General features: G+C 38.9%; 1 protein-coding gene across 6 annotated transcripts in view; it reads left to right on the forward strand.

Moving 5' to 3' along the window:
* Fat1 (FAT atypical cadherin 1) overlaps window positions 1-20,262 on the forward strand; it is a 124,402-nt gene that overhangs the window by 739 nt on the left and 103,401 nt on the right. For 3 of the 6 annotated variants that reach the window (XM_071610472.1, XM_027927076.2, XM_071610476.1), the window contains exon 2: window positions 15,303-18,588. In XM_071610472.1, coding sequence (XP_071466573.1) covers window positions 15,321-18,588 — 3,268 coding nt within the window. In that variant the 5' untranslated portion in view covers window positions 15,303-15,320. Of the gene's footprint in view, window positions 1-2,159; window positions 2,303-2,502; window positions 2,525-15,302; window positions 18,589-20,262 lie in introns of those variants that run through there. The other 3 variants (XM_071610473.1, XM_071610474.1, XM_071610475.1) reach the window with 3 other exon arrangements.

Raw genomic sequence — 20,262 nt, forward strand, 5'->3', positions numbered from 1 at the left:
CCGCGGAAGGCGAACTTGGACCTGTGACTGCGGAGCACTCCAGGGACTTGGACGCGAGCTCAGTTGCCACTGCTTCAGCAGCCTTAATTTACCACCCAAACGGGCGGTAAATTTCCAAAAATCAGCTGGGGTGAACTAGATTCAAAGGCAGTCCTGGAGGAAAGGTTTTTAGTATTGGGAACTGCCCCCTTCCCCTTAATTTCCATGAGTCTCTGGGGGATCTGGTTGATTCTTTGTAAAGGACACATGTGGAACTTGAATCACATTTTTCTTTTATGTGAAGGTAATTCGACATTGGCCGAAAAGTCATCTCCATTTCGTTATGTAGAGGCTAAAGATCAGTAAAATCCTGGCAGCACCAGAGTCTGAATTTCTGTGGATCCCGTGGCGACGAATTGCAACTTCTTCCAGGCAATTAGATTTCTCGGTGAGCCTGGCAACTCGGGATTCTCAAATAGATGTTTAGTTCTAGTAAGCCTATTATTTATTAATAGACAACAATTTTCTCCAGGATTCTTTTATGCCATTCAGAAAATCCTGTAATTTTATGTTACGGAATGGTATTTTTGTACTTTTTACTATTCTTCCTTTTCCCTCCTGGTACTACACCATGCTCTCCGTCCCCCAACCCCTGAACGGCTGGCGTTGTTGTGTAGTGGTATTTTTCTGAGAATTCAGCAAGGGGCGCAAACCGGTTGAGCTTGGAGATCAGGTCATTCACTTTCGAGGTGTTCCATGTATGAAATTGACCTGTAACACCAGTAGCACTTTGCGCAATTGAGGCGGTGGCCAAACAAGTCTTTGGATGGTGGTGTTTACTGAGTATGTGAATTTATGTGTTTTCTAAATAGTGATCAGCGAATATGGTGCTATGAATCCGCACCCCCATTCTGTAGGCATTATTTTTTCTTCCCCATCAAAACATGCTAGACACCATTATTTTTTTCAGTCATCTTATTTAAGATGGCTTAGGAAGTGATATTAACTTTGAACCAAGGAAACAGTGTTCTAACACTGGACTCTCTCGTCCATATCTGTCTCGCCATTCCCCCTGTAGCTCCCTCCACCGGTCCCAGGAAAATCAGATCTCTTGGTCCACACAGTGTGAAAATGTTGAAGCCCCAGAAACTTTCCGAGGTCAAGTTCGCTCTCTTTCCTGGGCTGCGTCTCAACGCTCCTGAACGCTCAGGGTTTCGGCTGAGTCTCAGTTGCGCTAAGCCCGTTTGGAGATCTGTGGGTGCAGGGATGGGCTTTCAGCCCTGGGACGCAGAGACTGGGCGCTCCCCCCGCAAGAGAGTTACCAGCGTGGGGGCGTTTGGCGCCGGCAACAGGGGCTCCCTTTTCTCCCTGGGGAACTTGTAGTCGTTAGACTGGATGCAGTTTGCGGAACTATCGGGGGAGAGAGTGCACGAGGAGACTTGGCTGCCTTTTGTCCGCAGACGGGGAGTTGGCGGGGGGTGGGGGTGGGGGGGTGTTGGTGTTGGTGCCCGGAGAGGCTGGCGCTGGGGTTAGCTGCCGGACCCGGAAGGTTCTGGGGTCTAACTAGTTCTGCACAAAGAGGTCGCGGAGGAAATACCTCCTTTCCCCTCGGACTTAGCTTAGATTTCAGGAGGAAGTAGATTCCTATCTTAACTACATTCCTTTTGTGACCTGTAGTAGTTTATTCCACCAAACAAACGCAGACCCAGAACCCAGGCATTCAAATGCAGATTCAGGAATTTCCTGAAAGTTCTAAAAAAGCCTGAGGGACGCGTAGCCCTCATGTCTTAGCTTTTTTTCTTTTTCTAAGCCAAGCGAATGTTACTCCTTTCCTAAAGGGGAACATTCCATATTTTCACCAGCATCTGCGTGCTGGCCATAACTAACGGCATTAGAACAAGCCCAAAGGTGTTCCTCGCTAGCACCGGCGCTTGCTCTTATCCCTGCACAGAGCTGGCCTTTGTAGGTTCAAGGTCTCTTTTGACTTCGGGCAGATAGTTGTTACCTAGGACCCGTGGGCTCTGAGTCCTGCCGCCGCAGAAAGTCAGCTAGAGTTTCCGCGCTGGAGAAACGAGCGCCGGCGCAGGCAGGCGTGGCCGCAGGCGGAGGGATATCCTCCGTGCGGAGGTCCTGAGGCACCGGGCCGAGCTGGATGCCTCGGTACCGGCAGCGCAGGCGGCGAGTGGTGAAGCCGGCTGCCAGCACCATGCGGACGTGCGGACCCAGTGAGGTCCCCGGCAGACCCGCTCCCCGCTCGGGGGCGCGCTGAGGCGACGAGGTGCGTGCCCCGAGAGCGCTGTTGCCACTTGGGGCCAACTTTGCAGTAAGTTTGAAGGGAAGAAAGTTTGGAAAGTAGGTGAGGGCGCAGCGCCGCTCTGCGGCTGCGGCTGTCGGGCTGGAGCGTCTGTGCCCGGCGGGCATGCAACTTGTTCCCTCCTCGGGCTGGCTGTTAGGTGGGTGCCTTCTTGAGGCTGTCCAGCTCAGGAGTCTGCTCCTCCCGGTATCCCAGTAAATCGGGAGAAAGAAAGAGCCCGGCTGGAAGGTGGTAAGGAGTTGAGTCCTCTTCTTTCCCCCTGGAAAGTTCAGTCCTGGCGCCCGGTTTGCGGCGGCTTGGGAGGATGCGGAGGCGGAGTGGCTTGGGGGTGGTAATTGGCGACGTGAACGGCATGGTAATTACTGGGTCTGGTGCTGCAGCGAGCCGGCGGCGGGCCCTGAGCGCGGGGTCTGGCCCGGGGAGCCATTGCTGGACATAGCGGCTGCCTCGTTAGGCTGGCTCCAGGCGGCCGAGGGTGAGCGCTGCTGACCCCAGCCCGGAACACCTTGCACCGCTCCGCTTCTCCTTGCGGGTAACACTCTTGCCTGCTCCTGGATTGACTGATCTCTTCCAGTTTATGAAACATTTACTACGTAGGTGAGATGAAAGGAAGGCCCGTCGCGGAGAGTGGGGTCTTTGAAATGGAGTCGCAGAGTTGTCTTAGATGTTTTGTGCCCTGTAGGAGTGCTGCCCTGAGGTTTAGGTGCAACTGGTTGAATGCAGATTGAAGACTTGCGGTTGCTACACTGCGGGACTAAATGTTTGTAAAATATGCGGTTTGTCAGTTGTTTCTGTATTCTCTGGAAGAGAAACTTGTAAGATTTTCATTAAAGAGATTCTGGCTCTTCAGTACTTCTTAGTAAGGTGCTTTCTTTTAGGAAGATAACTTTCTCTTAAGATTTTTTTTTTTTTTTAAATGAACCCAGTATTCTGAATTGCAGAGCTTTGGAAACAAGGATGCAATTTTATGTATTAGGAAAATACACTCATAAATATTTTTTATGCAGTTAATTTTTTTTTTTTTGCATGTGTTTGGACTATGGTTTCATTAAGTGGCTTTTGTTAACTCCATGGTGACTGGTAGAGAAGAGTTTTTTCCTTTCCTTTCCTTTTTTTTTTTTTTTTTAAATAACAGTGACTTACAAATCATAAGAGGTGCATCAACCTTCAATTACTTACTTACCTTTTCCAAAAGCAGATTCCTAGTGCATCATCTATTCAGTATTGAATAGTTTAAGAAGATACTTGGCGGGTGTTGAAAATAGGCAATGGTTGTGTCCTTCATTGGAAGAGTTTAGGTTATGTTATCTGACACATTTAGTTGTTATAGGTACTCAAGTACCCTAGTTATATAGCTTAATTTTGGTATTTGTCTTTGTGTCTTAGGAGGATAGCTCTGATTCCACGATTAGAATCATCCCTTTTACCTTGTTATGTATTAGAAGGTTTATGATGTAAAAACACTTCAAATATTATGTAGTTGTAAAAAACAACAGTTGATTGTTATGTCAAATGTGCTGTTTAACAAGCTCAATGTTAAGTTTTGATTAAAACTTGCATTTGTATATCCATTTAACATCTTAGAAAAGCCAAATTCTTTGTCACTGTGGAAGTAAGACAGGACTTCATAAAAATCATTTTGGCCACCTGTATTCCTTTTTTTTTTTTTTTTTTTTTTAGTAAGTGCTGGGGATTGAACTGGGGGCCTCACACATACTAGGCAAGCTCTTGACTGCTGAGCCATATCCCCAGCCCCTTATTTGTATCTTTTAATTTGTCACTAAAAGTGTCTGTTGGGTTCTTATCATGGTAGTAAATCATTTAGAGCCATGTTAAAAGTTGTGGTGCAAATTAATACTATTTTCACTTTGCTGGGTCCTTGCCATTCTAGTGTATGTATGTCTTAGGCTTAGCTCTAGAGCCACCTATGAAGTAGTAATTTTCTTCAAATTTTAAAAATGGGACGAATCTTAAAGACTTTGTTTAAATCCTCAGGAAGTCTGCTACCACCTGTTTTTCATGCAAATATGTCTGATTTTACATAGAATCAATAAGGTGCCAAATCAGTTTAAAACACTATTACTGCGTTAAATACTATCTCAATGGCCCAATTTGTGGCTGAAAGTATCTCCTGATTTAATAGAAGTCATAAGGCTTACTGTGCATTTTAATATTTGTGAGTGGGAATCTACAGTAGGAAAGTGTTCTTTTGAGCAGATAATGTAGAGATGAAACCAAGTTCTGTCTTCTGGACTCAGTTGTTCATTTTGCGAGTGTTGGCTTATCCATTTATTCTGGAAAGGAGTTTTAAAAATGGGTGATAGACATTTAATATTAGAAAATTGCTATTTTCTCCTTTCATATCTAAGAGGAGCATTAAACTTAAAAATGTATTCAATCAAATTAGAAATATATAAAATATATATTGTATATAGCATGTTTTTATGTTTTTCTTTTAAAGTCTTCCTTTCTGAAAGTCTCAGATTTAAATATTATCTAAATTCTTGCTTAATTCCAAAGTTCATTGTATAGGAGAAGTCCATAAAGTAATTATATATCTTCTTAAGCTTCTAAGAAAATTAGTCATCTTTATCTTTCAGAGACTATTAAAAGTATAGAGCTTCATGATAAGGTCTATTGTACAGGCACCCATCTGGCATTACCTGTAGCCAATTTTGAAGCATTTTGATGTGGATAGTGACCTCTTTTTGGGCTCCTGGAATCTAGAGCCATCTGCAGGGCCATTTGCAGTGTTGTTACTGGCTTGGTGATTGTGCCTGGATTTCTTATTGAGAATAATGGATGTATTATTATTTTTTTTTCATATTGACCCTCCTTGTCTCCCCTCCCCTATTTAGTCTTGCCTTTTATTCTCTGTTCTTAATCTTAATCCATCTATCCATTTACCAGTCCAACAGCTATGGATCCTCTCTGTTCCAAACTTTGGGCTAAATGCAGTATACAGTAGTGAACAAGTTAGGTTTCCTCCCCTTAACAGAGATTGCAGTCCACTGAGGGAGAAAGATATTAAACATCAAAATCAATGTTAACAAGAGATCCATTTGGGTCAGGACAGTCCATCAAAACATTTCAGCAAGCTGGAGATCTGGGATTAGGCAGATATAGGAAAGGATGAGTTATGAGGGAAGAGTGGATTAGGAGGGAATAGTTCAAGGAAAGCAAATGGCATGTGCAGAGCAAGTTATAGATAGGATGGTGTGGCTTGACTGTAATGTGATGAATGGAGGAAAGAGAGTACTAAGAGCGTCATGCTGTCTATAGGGGAATGCTTGGTTAGTTTATTATCAGTGCATTTTTAATCCTATTTTCTTTTGATTTATGATGTATCTTTGTCTAGGTAGAACATTGAAGAACCTATGGCAATGATTTAGATTGATTATATAGATCTGGAGGATTGTTTTCATAATAAGGATTGAGGATAGAGGAAAAGAAGGAAACATTGAAAGTGAAAATAAAGCTGTATGTGAAAAGTGGAGTGCAGGAAAAATAAAATAAATTTGTTTGCGTTATTTTTCAGAAGGGAAGAGGTGTAGATGTTGGATTAGTTGAGCCTCAACTCTGGGTGTTGTCATTGGCTCAGGACAGCTTGGTGTTTCACCTTGTTGCAAGCCTCATGGTTAGTACACCGTTTTGATTTGAAATAGGAATTAATAATAATGAAATCAGATTAGGAAAGATAGAGGTCAGATTATTGAAAGTCTTTAATACAGGTTAAGATGAGTATACTTAAGCAGAAATATTATTTTCAAACTAGTGAATAAAATCACAAAGAAATTTGAATAGGCAGAATGCCAAAGAAGTGTTAAAAACACTATGCCTAAAAACAAGTGCACCTGTGAACCAGAAAATAGTAACAGAAATGGAAAGGAACTTTTGTTTTGTTTTTGTTTTTTGGTACTTGAGCTTGAACCCAGGGTGCTTTCCCACTGAGTCACATCTCCAGTCCTTATTTTTTACTTTGAGACAAAAAATTTGTAAGTTGATGAGAGTCTCTTCAATTTGCTGAGGCTAGCCTTGAATTTAGGATTCTCTTGCCTCAGTATCCTGAGTCCCTGGAGTTGAGTCACTGTGCCTGGCTGAAGGGAACAGTTTTGAGAAATTGAGGAAGTAGAAAGTCTCAAAATCTAGATAACTCTTTAGAAATGGAATTTTGGCAGGCAGGAAAAAGAGGTTATAGAAATCCTGGATTTGAGGTGGTGGGGAAAAGGGGAATATGTGGGGAGGGTAGAAGGCTATAAAAATTTTATCCAATTTCTAATTTGTCAAAGAAATGGAGTCCACAGAAGTAATTCTTTGAATTCAGATGGTTGATTAGAGACAAAGCTGGTGCTAGATTTCAGGTATTGTTTCCCAGCCCCTCCTTCTCTATTTGATTTTTGTTTTTGGTCGCCAAGTTGAATGAGTTGAGGAATTGGTAAAACTACACTGAAATAGGAAAATACAGTGAAAATGCTACTATTTTGCTATGGAGAATGAGTGGAAAACAGGCTTAGGTTTGATGGTTTTTTAGGAAAAGTGTTGAGAGGTTAGGGATTGAATATGGGGTTCAGTCATGGTTTTTCATGATTGAGGTGGAGTGGATGATATCTTGAAGGGTGGTAATATAAGCACATATGGGACGAGTTGAAAGTCACAAGTGTGTAATACCAGACTTTAAGGTGAAAGAGGCAGTACATGTACAAAAGAGTATTCAATAGAATCAGGAAGGTGTAGAGTCTTGTTCTTTTTTTTTTTTTTTTTTTTTTCACTGTTCTTTTTTTTTTTTTTTTTTTTTAATTTTTTATTGTTGGCTGTTCAAAACATTACATAGTTCTTGATATATCATATTTCACAATTTGATTCAAGTGGGTTATGAGCTCCCCTTTTTACCCCATATACAGATTGCAGAATCACGTCAGTTACACATCGAGTCTTGTTCTTTACATGTTATGGATTGACTTTGTTTTTTAGGTAGTTTGACAATAAAAAGGACACAGGATTGCTGGGGATAGGGGTGAGTAGCATCAAATGTGACATTAAATCAGAGAAGATGAGCACTGAGAAATGATCATTGGATTGGACATCAGCTTGTGATGCCAGAAGAAGTTACTTTATTTGCCAAGAAGGATCTGAAGGATTTGTGTGGAGCAGGTGAGGGTGACGTGGTTTTTAGAAGAGTTCTATTAGGAGGTCAAGGTGACGCAGAGAAACCACTTTATTTTTGTTCTAGAGATCTTTGCCAGTATGAGAGAGAAAAATAGTTTAAAGGAAATGCAGGTTGAGAGTTGTGTATTATAAGTAGGGATGAATCTGTTTGTAGACTTAGCAAAAAGTGACAGCCGACAGTGAAGGGATGGTTGACCATGTTTGAGTTTCTGAGATAATTTAGGGGAGAAGAGCTGAAGAAGAGAAAGAATTTTTTATGGCAGTGAGAATATCTGTTTATGGGTAGGGTGGGCCCCAATCCCTTCTGAGGTGTGAGGAGAACAGAATAGGCAACAAGAACATTTTAAGGAGAGTAAGGAAGATGAGGGACTTTCTGCCTGATGAACTTCTGCATGCATGGAACATTTACATTCATGATCCACTATTTAGTGAAATGCTAGTGTGTGTTCCTAAGAACACAGAGAGCATAATTTGACCTATAATAAAACCTTCCTATTTTTGGAAAAGTGGCCAGTGTTAATCAGAGGCCACCCTTTTAAAACAACATTTAAATCATTTCTTTTTACAGAGAAAAATACATGAGGTGAGGTGACCTTAAATCACAATAAGTAGAATATTGAGCTTCTTGGTGGCCAAGTTTGTCCTGGAATGTGCATGCAGTGATTGGAGGATAGGTAATGTACACTGATCACATCTCCAGTTGTGAAGAGAGGAAGAAAAGAGGTACAGCACAGGTGTGCCTTACCCAGCCAGAAACCTAGGTGCAGCCGTCATCTTGACTTTTACTATTAGTTTTTTAATGTCACTGTAGCACAGAACAACTAGAAACAATGGTCTTCATATTACTAATGGAAATGTTCTGTAGGTTCATATAGTTGTAGGTCAATTAGCTCTTAGAGGTTATTGAAAAATGTTTTACAATCTTACAGGTGCAAACACTTTTAAAACTTTGAGATTAATTAAATCATGTAAATGCAGATGTTTTAAGTTCTGATAAAGTCAGGTTTATAGCTCTGTACTGTCCGTATTAGGAGTTTGAAGACCAGTTTCTCAGGTAATCATGTGAATAAAATACTTAAATCTTAGAGTCACAGACTTATTATAGCTCCAATCAAAACAACATGTAAGAGGCTGTGGTTGTGGCTCAGTGGTAGAGCACTTATTAAGCATGTGTGAGGTTCTGGGTTTGATCCTCAGCACCACATAAAGATAAATAAATAAAATACAGGTATTGTGTCCATCTACAACCAAAAAAAAAAAAAAAACCCCACAACAACAACAACATATAAATGGAGTTACCAGAAGTAATGAAGTGATATATGCAAGGTCAAAAGTACAGTTCAGTACTGTTCAGTTTTTAGAGTCATAGCTTCCTCTCATTTTTACTGAAAATTCTATTAGTATGGGTTTAAAAGATTAGTATTCACCTAGAAAATAAATGGGGTCTACTCATTAGTTTTTCAGAAAGCTCTTAAAAGTACTGTCTGCATTTATAATTTATTAGAAGGTTTAATTTTGATTTTTGCTTCCCCTACAAATGTTTCTGGAAGCTATAAATAGATAATAGCCAAGTAACAAGTAGCCTTTTTGGTAACATAATTTTTTGACTTCTATTGAAGGGATTTTAGAAATCACTGAACATTTTATTTGATACAAAAAATTTTCAAGCAAATCATTTACTTTTTATTTTCTTTTGACAATTTTGTGACATTGCTTTGAAAATGTGTTTATCTTTGCAGTTTAGAGTTCTTTAAAAAGTTCTTTGAAAATGGCAATAAGTGTAACTCTGTGGTAGCATGTGTGCTTATTATTTGTGAAACCTTGGGCTCATCCCTAGCACCAAAGGAAAAAAGAAAAAAAAAAAAGTGACACTAAATTGAACATTAAGCTCTCAATTCCAAATTTTAAATTCTAGTGACACCCTCATTGATGTTGATGTAACGAAAATATGGAATAGAACACAATGAGGGAGAACACAAAATTCTTTAACATTTTTGTATATTTTTATCTTATGTGAATGAAAAGTTTAATAATGTTTTCCTAATGTATAGAGGACTAAAATTACTACCTGTGCATGTAAGAATGGTACCCTCTCATTAATAAATGTACTGATTTTTGACAAACCTGGATATGTGTAATGCTGAATCCTACCTACTGCCCTGTCTTTGAAGCGTATTAAACATGTCTAAGTCTTAAACTTAAGATTTAAATGTGTATATACGCATTTATATTCTCAGTACAGAGTCTGTTGTTTTGTGAAGAATATGCATCCACAGTAATTGATTGGAGCACTTAACACGAGAATTTCTCTAATGAAGAAATATGAGGATATTAATGTCTTATTTTTACCAGAAAAATCATCTTTCTTCCTGTATTAATGGATTTTCAGAAATCTATACTAAAGATATTTAAGCATTGGACCTGAGGGCTCTTTAAGACTGAACTAAGTAAACATTCTTTCTTTTTCACTTTGGAAAATGTATTTTAGAAATCCTAAATTACTAGTGCAAGTGGAATGATCGCCTTCTAAATAACAAAGTGTAGCCTTGGGCAAAAATGGTTTTCAGAGTTTACTTTTCATAAGCATGAACTCTAGGTAATAATGTACTTTTCAGATGAAATGATATTGGTATCTCCCACTCTTAGCTTTACTATTTGTTTTGCATAGAGTAACAGCCATAATTTTGATCGTGGTCTTTTCTAGTGAAACACAAGTTTACAGTTGTTGCTTATATTACTGTAGGGTTAATAATATCTCCTAAAAAGTATTTTTTTTTTCTGATCAAGAGATTGTATGTAATAATTTACTCAAATTACAGTGGTATTCTGTTAGCCAGGTTTACAGAATAAATTCAGGGTTTTAGAAAGCCTCAGTTATGAATGTGCTTCAGAAAGTTTACCCAACCGTGATTTGTCTTATGAGAACTATGTTGGGTGGGTTGTGGAAGGTGATTTTTGTGTTTAGGGATCCCGCTGGGTGTTGGCAGGGACAGTGATTAGACTGAGTAACTTGGGAGAGGACAGCTGCAGCAATTTTATATGTTGAGCCTATGACTTGGGAGGGGAGGTGACCCAGGTCCTTTCAGCAGTGGTGGTGAGGGCAGTATGGCTGCAGCCAGGATTTAGGGGTCCTTTCTAAGTTCTGATGGTAGATTCAAATGCTCAGAAAGATTTATTATTGTTTTCATTACACCACTGTTTCTTGGTTCCCATAACTACTCCTGCGCTCTCTTTGCTGGTTCTTCCTTCTCTTCTCAGATCTTGGGGAGCAACAAGGCTCCATCTTGGTTTTTCCTTTTTTTTTGTTTCCTCTGTGTTCTCCTGGTCTGTCCTCTCATTCCATTTCCTTGTTTTAGATACTATCATTTGTATCCTGACACTCTAAAGCCTCCAGCTGGACTTTGCCTGCATCTCTGTCTGCCTGCTGAAAACCCTTATTTGGATAACCTGTAGGCTGTTCTGGGTTAGTCAGCTCTCTGTTGCTGTGACTCAGTATCTGAGATTATCAGCTTAGAAGGAGAAAAGGTTTATTTTGACTCATGGTTTAACAGGTTTCATTCAATGGTTGTTTGGCCCTGCTGCTTTGAGCCTGTGGCAGTACAGTACATTATGGTGGTAGCGTAGGCCTGGTTCACCTCATGGCAGCTGGGAAGCAAAGAGGGTGTGGGGAGGACGTGGTTGGGGTCCACTTCCTCAGGGAATACCTCCAGTGACCTAACTCCCTTCCAGTAGGCCCCATCTCATGAAGGGTTTACCATCTCCCCGTAGCACCACAGGCTGGGTACCAAGTCTTACATATGGGCCTTTGGGGGCCACTTCTAAACATAGTGATTTCTAAATTATCTTGTTCATAACTGAACTCCTAATCTTAGTCCCTCTAACCTATTTCTCTATTAGTCTTTCCTTTCTGGTACATGGCAGCTCTGCTCTCTTTGCTCATCATACAATTCTTGGAATCTTCTTTGATACTTCTTTTTCTCCCTTCTCTCCAGTTCATCAGCAAATCCTGAAATGGGTCCAGATTTGGATGCTTCTCCCTATTGTCATCATTACCTTTTTGGGTCAAGACACCCTGGTCACCCACCTGCATTATTTCTGTAGCCTCTGACTGGACTCCCTTCAGCTTTTGCTCTTGCTGTCCTACATTTTCTCAAAGATACCAGAGTGACCCTTTCAGTTAAGATCATGTCACTCTACTTTTCAGAGTCATCTGGTGGTTTCCCACTTTATTTGTAGCAGATCCAAAGTCCTTAAAAAAATGTTTTGACTATATATGTAATTAGGGGACAACAGACACATTAATTTTATGGAAAAATTGGGTAACATAGCTCTCCATCCATTAAGAATGGGATGAATGCATACAGTGATTTTTTTCCAAAGAGTACAGTACAGAAAAGGAGGAAATGGTATAACTTTACCTTGGAAAAACCTAACAGACGCCCCCTCAATATAGTGAACAATATTTAGTTTCAATAATGTGATTATGTCCTTTGATGTGATGAAAATGACAGGTTACCTTTGTGGTGATCCTTTTCAAAACACAATCCTAGTCTAAGCATAAGAAAATTATCAGACAAATTTCAATTGAGGTTCATTTTGCCTGAGGACTATTCTACAAAATGTCTAATTAGTACTTTTCTCAAAATTATCAGGATTGTTAAAAACAAGGAAAATCTTAGAGACCATAGTTCAGAGGAGTCTAAGGAGAAAGGACTGCTGAATATAATGTGTGTTTTTTTTTTTGAATGGGATCCTGGGGTGGAAAAAGGATATTGGGTAAAATTTAAGAAAATCTGAGTAAAGTATGGACCTGAATCAATAATGTATCAGCATTCATTCATTAGTTGTGACAAATGTATTATACTAATGTGAGGTGTTAACAAGGGAGACAGGAAATTGCAGCTTCTCTGTAAATCTAGAACAATTTTAAAATAAAAGGTTCATTTAAAAAAAAAAAAAAAACCTTTCCTTTATGATCTGCTCTCTCCCTACCTCCTGTCTCTCTTTGGAGCACAATGGGGAAGAGGAGAGCAATCTTCATGATCTCTGGGTTGTTTCTCTAATCTATTACTTCTTCTCTAGGGGTGATTTTTGAGCCCTAGAGGACATTTGGATAATGTGTAGACACTTTTAGTTGTCACAACTGGGACAGATAATGTTATGGGGTTTTAGTGGGTCGAGACCAGAAATAATGGTAACTATTCCAGTGTCTCAGAGAATCTAAGAATTATATACCCCTCATGTCCAAGGGCTAAGGTTGAGACTCTCTGGCCCTTTAGAATTTGGGGTTCTCTGTTTGCTATCAGATTCCTGACCAGTGTTTCTTGCCCCGCTTTGCTTTTCTCCTTGGCACTTCTCCTCAGCGTCCAGTGTACTTTTGGTTTAGTTACTTGTCCATCTCTTACCAGCAACTGTGTCTTCCATCAGGATTTGGTAATTTGATTCACTTTTGAATCCCCAGCATTTGGAATTGTACCTGACTCAGTGTAGGTGTGTTCATTCAATATATGTTGAAAGAGTTCAATAATTACAGAAGTGAGTAGATGATAAAGATGACATATACTTACACTAAAAATTCAAGTAACAAAGTGCAAATGTATACATTCCTCTAACTGCCTATTCCCTCTTTGTGTTCTCTAGAAATTCCCAATGAGTTTCTTTTTTATCTGTCCACAATTTCCCCTCATTTTTAAATATATCCGTATACCAGGAACATGTGAACACAATTTATCTGCATTTCTCCTTTTTTTAAATGGGATCGGCTCAGTATTTCTATTGATATATCTGGACATATTTACATATCAACACATGGAATGCCATCTTTTTGATGGCTGCATGATTTATATGTAGAATTAAGCAAAAGTATTTTTAAGTGTTTACAGTAGAATCTTGGTATGATACTTCATTATAAAGTGTATAATAATAATCATGTCTCCTGAAACAATGTGTTTCCTTAAACCAAGACAGTGCTCAACATTATCTTTGTTAGTGTTCTTCAAAACATTTTCTTTATATGCGTTTTTTATTCCTACTTTGTGTCTTGTGATTGTGAGCTTTGCCTTTTCTAATCTTTAACTTTATGTACCTAGCCTGGTGCTGTCTGATAGCAGGTCCTTAAAACCTGTGGGTTGAATTGAATTGAATTTTCTCCTTCTTTTGTTAAAATTACCGGATCATTTTGTAATATTCAAATTTCTATGAGTATTAGCATCATTGACCAAACTGAGGTGTGTTTAGACATAGTTTTGGGAGAAAAATAGTCTTATTTTGTTGAAATGATGATTCTTCTAGAGTCCAGAGATCTAATTTCCTGATTGTATCTCTGAGAAGAAGGCCATGATAGCTAAAGAAAAAGTTAGGGTGCCTAACTTGAATGTGGCAATTAATTGATTCAGTGGCAATTCAACTTCTAATTGTTTTAAGTATATCAGATCTTTTTTTTTTTTTTTTTTTCTCCTAATGAAATGACTAACGGGGCAAAGTTGGCAGTAGCTGAGTTCAGATACTACAAATTAATGTTCCCATACTTATTTCAGCCCAGCTGGTAAACTAGCCTTCCAGTCTGCTTCTTTCACTTTGGTAGCCCTGACATTTTGTGAATATTAATTTGGAACTAACTTTGCAAGGATTCAGTGCTGGGTGGGGTGTGAAACTGCATTGATTTATAAGATGAATTTGTTGGCATGATAGAACAGTGCCATTGTCTGAAAGTATTGAAAATATTATCTGAAAATATTGTCCTGTTTCTCTGGCCAGATTTCAGCCCAGTAGAGTTAGCCTACCTTCTTGTTAGAGGCAACTTTTTCTTATAAATTTCCTTCTTTCCTTCCCAGGTCACCTTCTGACCCTCTTTCAGTTCCTGACACCTTGCTACATTGATTTGACCCTTCATTTGTGTTAACTTTGAGTTAGCTTTTGTATGTGTATATCTTGTCTTTTAATGGAGGCCCCCTGGGTAATAGGTAGGTCAGTGTCTTGAAGATTGTAGACATTATGAGCAACTGGTTGTTGACATCAGTGGTGATAAAATATTGATGCTGTTGGTGAGGTTTGCTTTGCTAACTCTGACTGATATCTAACTACTGAATTCTAGAATTTGCTTTGCTAACTCTGACTGATATCTAACTACTGAATTCTAGAATTCAGATTGTTAACTGACCTTTTTTGAGTGCTCATGTTAGTGTTTCAGAAATTACTTCGGCTTGATGATATGATTTAAAAAATACATTTAAATAGTTAAATATGTTAAATGAGACAGTAAAACCTTGTTTTGTGTAGGGAGTGAACTTAATCATTCTTATAAAGAAATAATATAATTTCAGGATAAATTTTGAAATGGGATTACCAGCTATCATTATGGAAGATCACGGAAAGCCACTGTTGGATTTTTTCCCCTAAGTCATTAGAATCTTTGCATGCTCACCGTACTGCAGTAACATTAAGTTTGCAAGCATTTTTAGCGTTCAATTAATTGTATGAACTAAATGTAAAAAATATTTATTCACCTTTCTCTTTAACAATTGCTTATGTTTACTTTAAATATTTTAAATATAAAATTTAATTGTTATGGTTGTCAGACTTCAGTGTTTATTATGGTTTTATCAAATATGAAAAATAGGATTTTGAGCCATAAAAAGATTGTTATCAAACAGTAATTCTATACTTTTTGAAAGAATATTGATACCCACTGAAAAACAGGAAAATAATATCCCAGTCCATTGCGTTTATCCATATTTCAAATAGATGAAAGATACTTTAATATAAGGTTTAAAGCAATTTACATTGTTTTTTTGCTTGTTTTATTTCTTAAAGTGATAATTCTTATTTTTTTCTTCTATTTTAGGTTCCTGAGAGTTAAACAATGGGGAGACATTTGGCCTTGCTTCTGCTTCTGCTTCTCCTTCTCCAACATTTTGGAGACAGTGATGGAAGCCAAAGACTTGAACATCCTCCTCCTCTACAGTTTACACATTTCCAGTACAATGTCACTGTGCACGAGAATTCTGCAGCTAAAACCTATGTTGGGCATCCTGTGAAGATGGGTATTTACATTACAAATCCACTGTGGGAATTAAGGTACAAAATTGTCTCAGGAGACAACGAAAACCTGTTCAAAGCTGAGGAATACATTCTTGGAGATTTTTGCTTTCTAAGAATAAGGACCAAAGGAGGAAACACAGCTATTCTTAACAGAGAAGTGAAAGACCATTACACATTGATAGTCAAAGCAGTTGAAAAAAATACTAATGTTGAAGCACGAACAAAGGTCAGGGTTCAAGTGCTGGATACAAATGACTTGAGGCCATTGTTCTCACCCACCTCATACAGTGTTTCCCTACCTGAAAATACAGCTATAAGGACCAGTATTGCCCGAGTCAGTGCCACAGATGCAGACATAGGAACCAATGGAGAATTTTATTACAGTTTTAAAGACCGAACTGACATGTTTGCTATTCACCCAACCAGTGGCACCGTAGTTTTAACTGGTAGACTTGATTACGTAGAGACTCAGCTCTATGAGCTGGAGATCCTTGCTGTGGACCGAGGAATGAAGTTGTATGGTAGCAGTGGTATCAGCAGCATGGCCAAGCTAACAGTTCATGTGGAACAGGCCAACGAATGTGCTCCTGTGATAACAGCAGTGACATTGTCACCATCAGAACTGGACAAGGACCCGACATATGCAATTGTAACTGTGGATGACTGTGATCAGGGTGCCAATGGGGAAATCGCTTCTTTAAGCATTGTGGCAGGTGACTTCCTTCAACAGTTTAGAACAGTGAGATCCTCTCCAGGAAGTAAAGAGTATAAAATCAAAGCTCTTAATGGCATTGATTGGGACAGTCATCCTTCTGGCTACAATCTGACTCTACAGGCTAAAGATAAGGGAACTCCTCCCCAGTTCTCTTCAGTAAAAGTAATTCATGTGACTTCTCCACACTTTAAAGCTGGGCCAGTCAGGTTTGAAAAGGATATTTACAGAGCAGAAATAAGTGAATTTGCTCCTCCCAATACACCTGTGGTCATGGTAAAAGCCGTTCCTAGTTATCCCCATTTGAGGTATGTTTTTAAAAGTACACCTGGAAAAGGTAAATTCAGTTTAAATCATAACACTGGTCTCATTTCCATTTTAGAATCAATTAAAAGACAGCAGACATCCCATTTTGAACTTGAAGTAACAACAAGTGACAGAAAAGCCTCCACAAAAGTCTTGGTTAAAGTCTTAGGTACAAATAGCAATCCCCCTGAATTTACCCAGACAGCGTACAAAGCATCCTTTGATGAGAACGCACCCATTGGTACTACTGTCATGAGGGTGAGCGCCATAGACCCTGATGAGGGTGAGAATGGATACGTGACTTACAGTATTGCAAATCTAAATCATGTGCCATTTGTGATTGATCATTTCACTGGTGCCGTGAGTACTTCAGAAAACCTGGACTACGAACTGATGCCTCGGGTTTATACCTTAAGAATTCGAGCATCAGACTGGGGCTTGCCATACCGTCGGGAAGTTGAAGTCCTTGCTACTATTACTCTCAACAACTTGAATGACAACACACCTTTGTTTGAGAAAATAAATTGTGAAGGAACAATTCCCAGAGATCTAGGTGTGGGGGAGCAAATAACTACCGTGTCTGCAATAGATGCTGATGAACTTCAGTTGGTACGGTATCAGATTGAAGCTGGGAATGAACTAGATTTGTTTGGCTTAAACCCCAACTCTGGGGTATTGTCATTAAAGCAGTCACTCATGGATGGTTTAGGTGCAAAGGTATCTTTTCACAGTTTGAGAATTACAGCTACAGATGGAGAAAATTTTGCCACCCCATTATATATCAACATAACTGTGGCTGCCAGTCGCAAGCCAGTAAACTTGCAGTGTGAAGAGACTGGTGTTGCCAAAATGCTGGCAGAGAAACTCCTGCAGGCAAATAAGTTGCACGGTCAGGGGGAGGTCGAGGATATTTTCTTTGATTCTCACTCCGTCAATGCTCATGTCCCACAGTTTAGGAGTACTCTTCCGGCTGGTATTGAGGTAAAGGAAAACCATCCTGTGGGTTCCAGCATAATTTTCATGAATGCTACTGACCTTGACTCTGGCTTCAATGGAAAATTGGTATATGCTATTTCTGGAGGAAATGAGAATAGTTGCTTCATCATTGACATGGAAACAGGAATGCTGAAAATTTTATCTCCACTTGATCGTGAAACAACAGACAGATACACATTGAATATTACTGTTTTTGACCTTGGTATACCACAGAAGGCAGCTTGGCGTCTTCTGGATATCATTGTTCTGGATGCCAATGATAATCCACCTGAATTTTTACAGGAGAGCTATTTTGTTGAAGTGAGTGAAGACAAAGAGATAAATAGTGAAATCATCCAGGTTGAAGCTACTGATAAAGATCTAGGCCCCAATGGACATGTGACATACTCTATTCTTACAGATACTGATAAGTTTTCAATTGACAGCACAACTGGTGTGGTTAAAATTATACACCCTTTGGATCGTGAACTACAGCATGTGCATTACTTAAAGATTGAAGCCAGGGATCAAGCCAAAGAAGAGCCCCAGTTGTTTTCCACTGTGCTTTTGAAAGTCTCACTAGAAGATGTTAATGACAACCCACCTAAGTTCATTCCACCTAATTACCGTGTGAAAGTTCGAGAGGATCTGCCAGAAGGAACGATAATCATGTGGTTAGAAGCCTACGATCCTGACTTAGGTCAATCTAGTCAAGTGAGATACAGTCTTATGGACCATGGAGAAGGACACTTTGATGTGGATAAACTCAGTGGAGCAGTTAGAATTGTGCAACAGTTGGACTTTGAGAAGAAGCAAGTGTACAATCTCACGGTGAGGGCCAAAGACAAAGGAAAGCCAGTTTCTCTGTCTTCCACTTGCTATGTGGAAATTGAGGTAATTGATGTGAATGAGAACTTACATCCTCCAGTGTTTTCCAGCTTTGTGGAAAAGGGTGCAGTGAAAGAAGATGTCCCTATTGGCTCATCGGTAATGACAGTGTCAGCTCATGATGAGGACACAGGAAGAGATGGGGAGATCCGATATTCCATTAGAGATGGTTCTGGTGTTGGTGTTTTCAAGATAGATGAAGAAACAGGTACATATGTTTTTATTACTGTGGTTTCTCATCCCTCCTATTTTTTTCACAGATGCCTTCGATAGATCCTTCACAATCCCCAGTTGATCTCTCTTAAGGCCCAGTATAGAAGTGCTTCTGAATGGTGTTGATCTGTTGTATGTAGATATAAAGTCATGAAGATGGAACGAAGGACCCCAGATGATTAAATGGACATTAAGTGATTGAGAAAAAATTAAAACTGTTCCTACTGATACTCATCTCTAAGTTTGTACTCTCTATTATCAAAAATATCACTTTGGTTTTATTGTAACTTTGAGAAGCCCTTCAGAGGTTTTTCACACTCAGGTGTTCGAAGGCCCTATTTACAGCAACCACTAGCACCATCTGGCATGCCATCCAGAGGTGATTGCACAGCCTCCAACATTATGCAGTGCACACAGATTATGGGTTAGAACGTCTATAATATGATCTGGTTTACTTAGTACCTCCCCCAGGTTTTGTCTGAGAGGCAGATGTAGGGTAGTGGAATGTTGAAAAGACCTGTCTTGTAAGCCTGGCTCTTTCAGTTGTTTGTAACATATGATCTTGAATGAGAGAAATACTGCTTTAAACTAACTTTTCATCTGTAAGATGAAGACACTCAAAATTACTACAAGATTTATGTGATGATACAGCGAAATAACATGGGAAAGGTCTTAGTGTGTTAGGTTTATTAATTTTTTTTTTAAATGGTAGCAATGACTTTTTATGATACCATTTCACCTAGAATAGGGTTCTAAAACTAGGACCTCCAAGATGACCAGTTCATGTGAGTATATACTGTTTTGCATTATGTGCATACTTTCCTGGCTGCAAAGATATTATAGTTACAAGTCAACCTCCTTGATAGAGTGTGAGCCTTAATAAACTCATATGTTTCTATCTTCAACACTTAGCAAAGAGTGGCTGGCACATAGAAACTGTTAAATCAATGTCGAAAGAATAAATGAGTAAATTAATATTTTGGCTTTGAATGGCCTACCCTCTGAGCATGGTCATAGAAATAGAAGGAAACTGGGTAACTGTAGCACAAAATAGTGATAGGTGAGTTTTTTTAATCTCTTTCATTTTTCCTTTATAAATCTGTCCATTCTAAAAGAGAATTTGATGGTTACATTAAATCTTTATGTGTTCAGTAATACCATAAAAAAATAACAAAAGTATTTAGTTAGCACTTACCCAGTGTCCATATGAGAATCTAAAGATACAAAGCACAGGAAAATTTTAACTTCTCTTAGAAATAGTTATTTTGGAGGTTATAGTTTTTTTATTATGCTTTTATTAATTTCAGGGATTCTTTCGCTAATTGTATACCACTAGCATGTGTTAGATATATAGTAGATCTACAGATTATGTTCCTCACCTAAAAGTTTCACAGTTAATACAAGAGAAAGTAAGCATAAGCAGTAGTGTTTGGTAGTTATTTATCTGAAGAGTAGAATGCCTATTTTTTTTTTTTTAGTCATTGTTTTGTTATTACTGTCCAATATAAATTAGAATTTTTAGGTACATTGTCAACATAGAGAAATATCCAAAGTTAATAATTGAAGTTGAAACTATGACATGTTCTTTTTAATTTCTAAGAACACATATTCCTACTTTTTTTTCCTTCTCAAAGTAGATTTCAAAAAACCTATAAAGAACTCTTACAAA

This window comes from Marmota flaviventris, chromosome 3 (assembly GCF_047511675.1).
Source record: "Marmota flaviventris isolate mMarFla1 chromosome 3, mMarFla1.hap1, whole genome shotgun sequence".
In the NCBI taxonomy this organism is placed as follows: Eukaryota; Metazoa; Chordata; class Mammalia; order Rodentia; family Sciuridae; genus Marmota; species Marmota flaviventris.